The 12,338-nt window shown below is 53.6% G+C and overlaps 1 protein-coding gene across 2 annotated transcripts in view; it reads right to left on the bottom strand.

The window, feature by feature from the left end:
- Window positions 1-12,338, bottom strand: part of SCHIP1 (schwannomin interacting protein 1) — a 132,486-nt gene that overhangs the window by 30,102 nt on the left and 90,046 nt on the right. Inside the window, exon 5 of one of the 2 annotated variants that reach the window (XM_051781868.1) lies at window positions 6,760-7,209. In XM_051781868.1, coding sequence (XP_051637828.1) covers window positions 6,760-7,209 — 450 coding nt within the window. Of the gene's footprint in view, window positions 1-617; window positions 672-6,759; window positions 7,210-12,338 lie in introns of those variants that run through there. The other variant, XM_051781871.1, reaches the window with a different exon arrangement.

Below are 12,338 nucleotides of genomic sequence, written 5' to 3'. Positions count from 1 at the left end.
CCTCTGCCCATAATTTCCCTCTCCACACGCAGCATTTTCCATAGTTCCAGGTGTTACAGACCCCCCCTCCCACCCCACTGCCAGGTCCACACTCTCCATCCACGGCCAAAATATCAGCTTTTCCACAGCACAGGTCAATTCTGAGGATTAAACCCCCAGTGCCTTGCATTTATCACACCTAATATGCAAGAAATAGATGCATTAAGTACATAATTATTATCCAGGCAAATAAGCATTCCTGCTGCTATTTCAACCCAGACACTTCAGATCGAGTGGGAATCTGAAGGATTAGCAGCAGGGGAGGGGCTCCAGAATCCCTTTAGTTCAAGATTTCACCAACAAAACCATGTTATGAGACATTAAAATTTTTGATTGGCGTAAAGGCTCACTTCTCTCATTGGAAAATCCTTCACATTTGCTACTTACCATACCCAGTACCAAAAATATTGAGTTAAAAAAGACCTTTCCACAGCCAGATCACCAATATCATCCCCCAGCATTGCACAAGCACATGAAAGGGACATTTACTGTTGCTGCAACACCATTAGTGTTAAAATAACCCAACTTTCTCAGCTTTTCCTGGTGATTTCCACATCCCTGAGGAACCATCCACTTACCAGTCGACTGGGAAGCAGTGCCAGCTCACAGGGGTCCATCACCCAGAGGAGTTCACACCCCAGAAACACTCAAATAAAGGAGAATCATCCATCAAACAGACCCCACATGCTGCCACCCCCCGTGTTTAGCCCTTTCTTTCCTGCAAGGCTCTGCAGCAGCAATGGAAATAAAGCTTTTGTTCAGGGTTATTAATGGTGGGGGTTTGCCTGGCCTGGTTTGGGAAGCAGCAAACACACCTCTCTCCAATCTGTGTAATTACCAACTGCAAGGACCAGGGATTGAGAATTCCCAGGGATGTTTTGCGAGCTCAGTGCCATGGCACACTCTGGCAGGATCATTAACACCTCCCCAGCCTCCCCTGACCTTTGAGCTGGGTGGAACGTGGCCAAAGTCCAGCCCTGTGCTGATTCCCTGCAACACATCCCACAGGTCCCCACCCCAGGGACACTGGCACAAAGCAGATCTCTAGCTGGGCTCAAATGATGGCATTTTCCCCAGTTAAAAGGTCTGTTTTCGTGTCAAAGCCTTAAAACAAATTAAGTGCCCCGAGGAACCTCCCTCATCACAGCTTTGCCCGGCGAAGAGCTAAATGGGCAAATCAAGCAGGTAAAAGAGCTGTCAGGTGGACAGAGAAAGTCCTGCTGGGCCCCTGGGCTGCAGGAACGACAGAAAGGCAATTTCCTGCAAGGCAGAAGTTTGATTTTGGAAATCAGTGTGTCAGAAGCTAACAGGCTGGCAGCTCTTGTCTGGGGAAAATTGCTCCCAGGCATTAAAGCCCCGGCTGTCACTCCCTGCTCCCAACACTCCCAGCCAAGGCAACATCTCACATCAGCTGGGGATGAAGAAACCAACACTTCAGGAGAGCTCAATCAAGCAGTTATTGCTTATTTGAAGTGAGAGCAAACTCACTGCCAATCTTCAAGGCCGTGTTTGCTCCCTAAATGCTGGCACAGTGCTCCAGGGTGGACCAAAGCTCTCCACCAAGGGTCTGTGCTTGATCCCAATCCATGCTCCTGACAGTCCAACACTCTCACAGGGCTTTAACCAGCAGCTGTTGGGTGGAGAAACATCATTCCTGGCTCCATTTCTCTCCTCCTTCTTTCCAACCTGGTCTCCACATTTCTCCTTCCATGACAGCTGCTCTGACCCAGGAAAACCAGACCCCTGTCCATGGCCAATTATGAGGTTATTTAAAGCTTTCAGCCCACGCTGCAATACATGCTTTGAATTCACTTCAAACTTCCAGCAGCCGTGAGAGGAGACACCAATAAAGCCACAGGCAGAAGAAACAGGTATACAGGTATTTACCTGGGTCATCAATGCCATCCTACCAGCTTTGGGCATCTCCTGCTTTAGCCCTTAAAGCCTTTCCATAGAATCACAAGAGTCATCAAGGTTGGAAAAGCCCTCGAGGACCATCAAGTCCAGAATCACTAAGGCTGGAAGAGCCCTCTAGAACCACCAAGTCCAGCTGTTAACCAGCCCCACCACATTCACCTCCAGACCATGGCCCCAAGTGCCACATCCACACTTTCCAACACTTCCAGGAGGTTTCCAGCTCTTTCCAAATGCAGACCTGAAACTCTTCCAGCCTGCACCTGGTGAGTTTAGGACTGTCACCACCAGCTCTGGATCTTCTTTTCTGCCTTTCAGGGACCCCCCCCAAGTGCTCTGCAGACCTTCCTGGGCAGCTGGATGCTGATCACACCCAGCTCTGAGCAGAGCAGGAGCACCGTGCCCACCTCCACTGGCTCAGGACAACCTTGAGGACCAAATAAGTCAGAAGGAACCAAATTTGAGTTCCTAACACACTGTAAATGTTGCCTGGGGCCAAGTGATGTGTCTGGACCCGGTGCTGATGTGGGATCTGTTCTATTTACCACCGAAGTGACCAAATAACGGGCATCAATCTGTCTCCACAGCACACGCAGGAATATTTTAGTGATGAAAAAGAGGCTCCAGCACACCCTCACCCACACAAAAGGCTTCTACAGAAGTCCTGGAGGCTGCAGGGATGAGCTTTGTGGGCAGCACAATTCCCTCAGCAGTGCCATCCCCTCCCCAGCCTGGCACGAGCGAGGGTAAGTCGGAGCTGCCTGAGCCACTTTCCCCTCCTGCAAGCGTGGGTTTTTTTTAATTGACTGTGGAATTTGCAGATATTATTCTCAGACAATACATCCTATTGATTGTAATTACCATCCTCGGAGCTGCGATGGGAAGAATATTAAAACCATTAAGGCCGATTTGGATTTTATTGGAACCATTAGCGGAGCGGCGAGCGGGGCGTCGCTGCTTCCCCGGCACCTCCACAGCTCCCCGGGGCCATAAATCATCTCATGGCACATTTGCTACTGCTTTGGAGACAGCCAGGAGTGGAGCAAAGGGGAAAAATTAAAAAAAATGGGAGGGGGTGGATCCGTGCAGCTGGGTGATGGGATTGATCCAAGCATCTCCGTGATGAACCTGCTGAGCAGCCGCTGCCTTCAGAAAGGATGGGATTTCTTCCCTCAGGTGGAGTCCAGAAGATCCAAGGGACATTTAACACAACCCACTGGGCCTGTAGCTGCTTGTCTGCCCAAGTGCCGCTTCAAAATCAGTCATTTCACCTTTATTTGGGTGAAGAAAGGAAATATTCTCCATTTCTAGACACCGTTTTCCCACCTCACCCATGTGGACCCTCCCAGAGCCATGTGGCATTAGGGACCTGGGTGGCACCTTGAGAAGAACCTGCCCAAGGATGTGGCATGGCCAGGATGGACAGATCCTGACCCAGCTGGTCCTGGGGGCTCTCTCAGCAGCATCACTTCATGGGGCTGCCAAGGCTGAGCAGCAGTTGCCAACCTCTTCCCAAAAGTCCTGCTGGGAGCCTTTCAGCCACCACGGCCCTTCTGCACCCTGAGGAACCAGCTGTGGCCCTCCTGCCTTGTCTGTGCTGTGATTTGGAAGCAAAACAACAGCCACTTCCATGTAATTAATATTCCCTTTTCCCAGCCTTCCCAGCAACTCGGGGCAGATCTCTGCACCTACAGATGTGACTGAAGGTCCCTCACCAGCTTAAATGACATTTAGCCCACGCGAAGCATTCCCAGCCGCTTCTTGCACTTCAGCCCATATCTTCCTTGCCTGGAAAACCTCCTAAAACCATCTCAGAGCTTCCTTAGAAGGGAGAATTTCCTTCTCCTGTGAGTCCAACGTGAGCACTGTCCCTCAGCAAGGACTCGGCACAGGTTCCCGTGGGCTTGCAAGGACACAGCACAGGTCACTGCAGGCTTGTGGAGCACCAGCAACTCCCCAAACCAGGCTGAGAAGGAGCCAGCCAGGGACAGGGAGGAGGGATGGAGCAGCCAGGGCTCCTCTCCTGTCCCCCAGCCCCACGTGTGACCCCATGGTGAGGAGCACAGTGGGCAGCAAAGCTGCGCCCAGACCGAGCTGTGACGGGTCACTCCTGTCCCACTGCAGTCACCCCTGCCCTGCCTCCTCCTGGAGCACGAGAAAAGCAACTAAATACAGGTGCTGACAGCATAAAGGACTCTATTTTCCTTAATAAAACATCCCTGCTGGATTCCTGAGAATGTAAACCAGCCTGAGGAACACTTGCACTCAGAGCAGCAGCTGCTTTTACATCCCATCCCTGGTGAGGAGACGATTTCAGACCACACCAGCCAAGGCCTGTTCCAGTGAAATTTCCCTTTTCCTGAGATATTCTGCAGCAGTTGGAGCAGCCCAGTCCATCCCCTCCGAACTTGCTTCCTGGTTGCTTTCACTTCATGATTCCGATGTTTACAAACACTCGGGCTTCCAGCAGGGCAAGGCAAGGTTTTGTTGTAAACAGCAAGACACTGAACCGCAGGGAAATGTCAAGGGCAGGAAAAACAAAAATAAAACCAGAGGTTTTCTCTTCGGTCTGGTTTAGCCTTGAAGGTCCATGCAGGGGAACACTGGGTGCTACAGACACAGCCCAGGAGGGGCAGGAGGAACCATGGGGGCATCAAACACCCCTTCTGAGCCAGCCAGGAGGTGAAATGTCCCTTCCCAGCAGAGTCTGGGCTGCTGCCAACAGCCCTTTCCCTTTGATCCAGGTGGGAAGTGGAAGGAGCAGAGCTGGACTATCTCCTCCTCCTCCACCCTGTGAGCCAGGGGAAGGGGAATCCTGGAGCAAACACAGGGATGGAAAGCAAACCAGGAGCTTCCTCAGGTGCCTCCAGGACAGCCAGTGGGGTGGAGAGTGGAGGAAGGTCTCTCCACTGGAAAACTCATTGTAGAGTGAAAAACTCCAGTTGCTGTGGGTGTGAGAGAAGCAGCAGCTCAGTCCTACCCGCGGGAGGTGCTCTCAAGGTGTTGGGCTCCTCGATTCCCAAACCTGGGGGTCCATCACCAGCTCCACGTGCTGCCGAGGAGCGCTTGGTTTGCACAGCACTGCAAACCCCGGCTCTCTGCGGGACGAGTCGGGGCGTGAGGCAGCCTGATTGCCTTCCAGAGCCTTTGTGCTGGCAGGAGGGAACGGGAGGGTGGAGGAGAAAAATCCTTACAGGGGTCAACAGGCAAAATTCCTTCGCTGACAGCTCACCTGGAGAAGCACATGCCTGGAGGCAAAGAGTTTCCAGCAGTGGGTGCTGCCAGCAGAGTTGATCAGATAAGGCTGCAGAAAGGAGCTCCCAGACCACAAAAATGAGGTGGGTATTTTTTTCTTTAAGCCGAGTTTCTGCACAAATGACTGTAATTAAGGATGTTACCTGTCAGTTCCTCAGGGCGCCGAGGCTACAACGTTCAGGCTTTGGAAAAAAGCACCCCCTTGCACGGCAGCAGTCCCACTCAGCCCTCAGCTTACTCATCGTGCCCAGCACCCACCCAGATTTGTCACCAATTAGTTGTAATTCAAGGCTTTGGGGGGGAAATCCCCACCTCCCTGAGCTCGATGACTTCACAGGAAGTAAAGGGTTGGAATGCCTTTTAAAAACCCAAAAATCCTGACAGAAAGCCAGGCGTGCCAGAGGCGAGGCTGTAGGGTCTGGCTGGGGAGGCACAGGCGGCTCATCACGTGTTCCAGCGCATCCCAAGGCTCCCCGCAGAGCTTCCAGGAGATTTTGTGGATTCCTTTGAATTCATACATTATGGAAGAGTCTCAAACAGAGTCACCGGTGTGTCTGCAGTGCTTGTTCACACAACATCACTGCAGCTCCAAAGTTCTGAGCAATTCCTAAGTCACTCTGCAAAGAGTGAGATCACACCACAATTTACAGGGTGTGTAAAACAGTGTTTGGGGGTTTCATCCTGGCTGACAAACAGCAGGTTCTTAGGGAAGATTCTTTCCCTTAGGAAAGGGGAACGTGCACCGCCAGCCTGGCACCACTCCCAGCCCGGGAAAAGCTGTTATTCCTCTGCCTCTCCAAGGAGAAGCCACCTCTCAGACAGCCTGGTGGTGGCACCTTGCACCCACCAGGCACCAACAGCATCCCTGGCCCCATCCCTGGAGTAGCAGGGAATCAGCTCTCACCGTGGCCAAAGATATTCCAGGAAAGTTAGAAAATCATAGAATGGATTGTGTTGGAATGGGCCTTAAAGCTCATCTCATTCCAGCCCCTGGGCAGGGACACCTTCCACTAGCCCAGGTTGCTCCAAGCCCCGTCCAACCTGGCCTTGGACACTTCCAGGGATCCAGGGGCAGCCACAGCTTCTCTGGGCAGCCTGTGCCAGGGCCTCCCACCCTCACAGTCAAGAATTTCTTCCCAGTATCCCACCTAAATCCACCCTCCTGCAGCTTAAAGCCATTCCTCCCTGTCCTGTCCCTCCATCCCTTGTCCCAAGTCCCTCTCCAGCTCTCCTGGAGCCCCTTTAGGCCCTGCAAGGGGCTCTCAGCCCTCCCTAGAGCCTTCTCTTGTCCAAGGGAACCCCCCAGCTCTCCCAGCCTGGCTCCAGAGCAGAGGGGCTCCAGCCCTTGGAGCATCCCCGTGGCCTCCTCTGGCCTCGCTCCAGCAGCTCCACATCCTCACGCTGGGGACCCCAGCGCTGGACGCAGCACTCCAGGTGCCATCCCACCAGAACAAACCAATTCCCCCCTCCAACCTCCACCACCGACCCCAAACGCCCCCCTCCAACCTCCCCCCCCGCTCCTCCCCAGCACCGCGACCCTTCCCCACTCACCGAGGCGGGGTTGGCGCGGGGGTTTCTCTCCTGCTCCCGGCACTGCAGCCCCGCCAGGTGCCTCTCCAGGGCTGCCCAGTCCATCGCGGGGGGCTGCGGCTCCCGGGGGGGCCTCGCCCCGCCGCCCCTCCGCCCGGCCGGCCCCGCGGCCGCCCCCCGCTCGGTGCGGGGCGGGGGGTGCGGGCGGGCCGAGCGCCGGGGGGGCCCGGCGGGCACGGACCCGCACCCGCGCCCATGGGCGGCGGGGCAGCGCGGCGGGCACGGCGGGGACCCCCCGTCCTCCTCCTCCGAGTCCTCCTCCGAGTCCTCCAGCGCCGCCAGGTCCAGGCTGCTGGGGCACGGCGAGGACTTGCCCTCCGAGCACGGCGTGGCTTTGCTGGAGTTGGATTCCGAGCTGGAGCGGCTGCTGCCGGCGTCGCTGCCTAAATCCATGCCATCCTCCCGGGAATCCTGGCGGAGAGAAGCGAAGGGGAGCCGTGGCGGCGGCGCCGGGAGCGCTCCTGCCCGCCGGGCACCGGGAAGCGCCGGCCCCGGGGCCGCCCCCGCGCTCCGGAGCTGCCGCCGGCGGGGCGGCCCCGGGCGGGGCGGGGAGGGAAGGGAGGGGAGGGCGGGGGGCTCGGGGGTGCGGGGCGGGCTGGGGGTGCGGGGGGTGCGGGCTCGGGGGGCGGCGCTGCCGCGGCCGCCGCGGGGGGAGCCGGGGCCGGGCAGGGCGGAGGCTCCGCCGCTCGGGGGCTGCGGGGAGCGCCGGTTGTGCCCTGCGAGAATGGGGGGGGGGGGGAAATCAGCATTTTTGTTATTTTTTTTTTTTTTTAAATTATAACTACGGTGTGAAGTCATGTTGTTGTTATAACTGTTATAACTATTTCTTTCTTCTACAATACATTATTATTATTATTATTATTATTCACGATTTCCGCGGTTGGGTCGGGACAATCCCGAGCACAAACACAGGCTGGGCAGGGAAGGGATGGAGAACAGCCCTGAGGAGAAATATTTGGGGGTGTTGGTTGACCCAGCCATGTGTTCTGTCAGTCCCAAACCCATCCCCCCGTGCCCTGGGCTGATCCCACAGCGTGAGCAGCAGGGGAAGGGGGAGAATTCTGCCCCTCTGACCCATTGAGGTAAGACCCCACTCTCCAGCTCTCAGGCCCCCAATATCTGAAGGACATGGAGCTGTTGGAACAAGTCCAGAGCAGGCCACGGAGATGCTTCAAGGGCTGGAGCCCCTCTGCTCTGGTTTGCAGGGAGGCTCAGTGACAACTCGAGTGACATCGTCCCTCCCACACCCCGAGGGACCACAGAGCACCCGCCACAAACCCCCACTTCCACACTCTCCACTTCTTCCCTTCTTTCCAAGTAATTTAAAGTAACTAGTTAAGAGTCTCCTATAAATAACTCTGCTAAAAAAAACTAATCTAGTTTCTGCATTCTGGGTCAGCACAGCCAAGTTTAACACGCAAATGTTCCCATTCCCAAATCCATGGTAAGAGGACCTTTTAAGGTTGTGTGGCTGAAATGGAGAACATTAATCACACGGATGAGCATCTTCAACACGTGGTTTGGGAGATGTGGCAGCTCTGGGTGGCACATCCCTACAGTCCAAACCCAGTGGATACAGTGGGGGAGAGTTTAGGGGATGGTAAAGTCCTGGCAGAGGGAGAAACAGCAACTAGTCTTAATTATAATGAAATTCAAACATTAAATTCCATGCTTTGTGGCAGAAAGAGGGAAAACAGCTCTATATTATCACACTGTTTTCAGCACAAATCCAAACCAGCCCCATCCCAGACACTGTGAAGAAAATTAACTCCAGCCCAGCCCAAACCAGCCCAGGGGGGTTTAAAAGTGTCCTATTGTTTAGGATGGGGAGGGTGATGCCAGACGTGGCACAAACACCCAGGCAGTGGGCACAGGGCAGGGGGGGAGTGCTGGGGGCTTCTCCCCTTTGTGGTTCCCTGCAGTCCAGCCTGGCTTTTTAAGTTATTCCAAAGGGAAGAGAGGGAGAAGGGAAACATCTGCAGCCAGTTAACTCCTGGGACTTTTGAACTGGTTGCTATGCAGCTGTTCATCCTGAGGAGACACAGACCTGCCCGGGGGAGGGGGGGACGTGCCTGCTCTGCCACTGCCAAATCCTCCTCAGGATTTCTCTCTTTGGCAGCAGGGACTGACCCCCAGGATGGGGGAATCCTGTCAGCCCCAGGAGCTCAGGGGACCAAAACACCAGTGCCATGAGGCAGGAAAAAGATTGGCACAGAAATAGGGCACAGAATGGGGCTGGAATGTTGGAGGTGTTGTGGAGACATCCACTCTTCTCCCATCTGACTGTGGGGTGGGAATCAGACTCACGGAAAGGTTTGGCTTGGAAGGGATTTCAAGCTCTTCTTGTTCCTACCCCTTGTCAAGGGCAGGGACACCTTCCACTAGCCCAGGTTGCTCCAAGCCCCATCCAGCCTGGCCTTGGACACTTCCAGGGATGGAGCAGCCACAGCTTCTCTGGACAACCTGTGCCAGGGCCTCCCCACCCTCCCAGGGAAGGATTCCTCCCCAATATCCATCTAACCCTGCCCTCTGGCAGTTTGAAGCCATTCCCTGTGTCCTGTCACTCCATGTCCTTGTAAATAGTCCCTCTCCAGCTTTCCTGTAGGAGATCCTGGCTCCCAGCCACAGCTTCAGAGGGATAACAGGGGCCTGTGATACACAGGGAATAATAATATGGATTATTTGGCCAAGGTGGGATTAACCTCTGGGCTTCAGTGTCTCCACCAGGTGCTTTCCAGGTGACCAGCACAGATTAACCCAACTTTACTCTCCTGACAACCCAAGGCTTCATCCCTCCTCCCAGCTCCATCCCCCCTCACCTTCCAGGCTGCCACAGCTTTTGGGTTGAAACTCCAAAAAAAAAAAAAATTAAAAAAAAAAAATCAGGAACTCTGCAAAGTGCAGGTACAAAAATAATTCCAGCAAATGACAGGAGGGAGCAAGAGCCTGGGAATTAATTACATTGGCAGAAATTTTTACCACTTGCACCCCTGTAAGGTTGGGAGGGGGTGGCACTCGACACGCTGGGAGGGGTGAAATTCTTTATTTGGGTCTGTTTGAATGTCACCACCACCCTAAAAGTGAATATCTGCTGAGCAAAGGGGAGGAGCTGTTCCCTGGTTCCAGTCTGGCAGCCACAGGCTTGTGGAAAGCTTTATTTATAGGATCTCTGTGCGCCTGATCAATTAGGGAGGTTTCTTTTCTTCCATGCCACCAGTGCATTTATAACATCTCCTACTCCCAGCCCTTGAAAATGCCTCCCTGTCTTCAAAAGGTGTCCTCTCACGAGTTTAACACATCACACACGTGCCCGATGATTTTTCCAAGTTTCCCCTCTTTTTTTTTTCATTGCAGACAGATAAAATCATTTTGCATCTTGTAGTAAACCCTCCACATTTCTAATTATACATGGAGAACATATTTTCACTCGACCCTTCACAAGAAGAAAGCAGATATTGCTATTCAAAACACATATGTAATTTATCTCTTTTACAAGCCGACATCAAATAAGTTCCTTCTCCAATGCAATGAAAAACTTGAAATTCATCCGAATTTTAAAGGGTGAAGAGTGTGAACACAACCCCTTACAGATGAAAGAAGGTGCTTTACAGTTATTTTATTCAGTGCAAAGGAGGTTTTAATACAAACAAGGCATGTGGAATTTACTCTGAAGCAGAAATACGTCAGGAAAATAAGTTCCTTATTACTTCCATGGGATGAATGCAGGGCTGCTTTAAAAGCCAGTTTGCTTATTACTGTGAGCTATTAAATTTATTTCATTTGACTATTTTGGTGCTATTTTAACCCCAGTTTAAAATGGGTTTCCTGTGCTCTCTCTCAGGCTAAATTGCTGAAGCTTTTGGGCCAGGGAAGGAGGAAAGCAGGGAAGCAGGGAAGTCCCAGCCACCCTTAAGCTGCCTCCTTCTCCTGGCCTTCACACCCCATCCAAATCCATCTCCACCAGCTGGGTCTTCATCTCACCCATGGTGCAGCACCCTCACGCCCACCTGGAGCTCAAAAGCTGCGTGTTTGCCCTAAAAACTGGTTTCTGGGGGGATTTCTCTTGAAGTGACTCCCACCCAGAGCTGCCCACTGTCCCTACACAGCCAGGAACCTCCCGGGGAACAGTGCTGATGGAACAGGGAAGGGTAGTTCCCTCTGAACACAAACAATTCACATTTCCTCCCACCCCTGGAAAGGAAAAGGACTGCCCTGAGATCCATTTCCTTTTCCTGGTGCAACCCCTCTGTGAGTATTTCTGGGATTTGTCACCCCAAGGCTGTCAGAGTTCACCTGGAGTCTGTGTTGGACCCCAACACCCACACAAACAAGCACAGACCTCCCAAAATCAGACTGCCAATATATCCCCTGGCCCCTAAACTGGCCACTTCTATTCAGGGGCATTTTTCCCCCCATTTCTCCTCTTTTATAAAAATTTTCTGCCTCACATTTTGTGGGTCCAGCCTCACTGAGCTCGCCGTGGAGGGATGCTGCTCTTCCATCCCAAATAATGCAGCTCCCAGCTTTGCAGAGAGCACAAGCCAAGGGCCAAGAGCTCTGGTTTCTTCTTCCTGACCTTCCAAGAGCCAGAAGAACCCCTGGCTTCACTCACGTCATCACCCTCATTCTGAGGCGTCTTGGAAATATCCGCCCTGGTGAATATTCCCTGTTCCAGGAGCCACAACCATTCCCAGCATCCCATGGACCTGCTCTGGCACCATCTGGGGAAGAAGAAGAGGAGGGAGGAGAGCCCACAGCTGCCTCCACCCAGTGTGTCCCTCAGCAGCTCCATCCCATGCCATCCCCACCTTCTCCCCATAGCTCAGGACAGGGGTTCAACCTTTTCCAAGGGAAAAATAACCAGCTTTTTTTTTTTTTTGGCAGGGAGAAGCTCCTGGTTGTGTCCCTCCTGCACACACAGAGATGCCATGGTGACAGACACCTTCCCAGATCACAGCAGCAAACAGGAACCCAGGGATTTGTGTCTGAAGGCCAATTCTACCCACAGGAACAACACACGCCTGGGCATCTGGGGCTGTTTCCTGCACCAGCAGAGTCCCCAGCGAGTGCTGGGAGGAACTGGGAGGAACTGCTCATGCCTCCTGGGCTCTGCAGGAGGGATTTCAGCCTCCTGCTGCCTGCCTGAGCCGTGCCAGCCTCCCACACGTGTCTGGCAGTGCGGGGGGAGAAGCTGGACAAGCTGCAGCAGGGTCCCACCCCCAGGCCCCAGGGATGGCTGTGGGAGGATGGAGCCCCAGGCTGGGGGTCAGAGCATTCCCCTCGCCCTGTTCAGCTGCAGTTAGGGTTATTTTGCTGTTTCCCCTATTTTCCCAGCTGAAGCTGAGTCCCAAACACAACAGAGCTGGCAGATTGGTGCCTCTAAAATAACTTATTCAAGTAGGCAGGGGAGTGAAAAGAGGGCAAATTGAAGCTGGAATGATGCTGGGACAAGGAATGTGTCACTCAGACAGAAGTGAGGACTCTGAGGTATTTATAAATACCCATGTGAGGGGGGCTGTTTCCTCCTCAGCTGCCCCCTG

The sequence above is a fragment of the Manacus candei genome, unplaced genomic scaffold (genome assembly GCF_025592945.1).
Source record: "Manacus candei isolate 608988 ecotype Guabito, Panama unplaced genomic scaffold, ASM2559294v1 h1tg000015l, whole genome shotgun sequence".
NCBI lineage: Eukaryota > Metazoa > Chordata > Aves > Passeriformes > Pipridae > Manacus > Manacus candei.
This window is presented reverse-complemented; position numbering and strand designations above follow the sequence as displayed.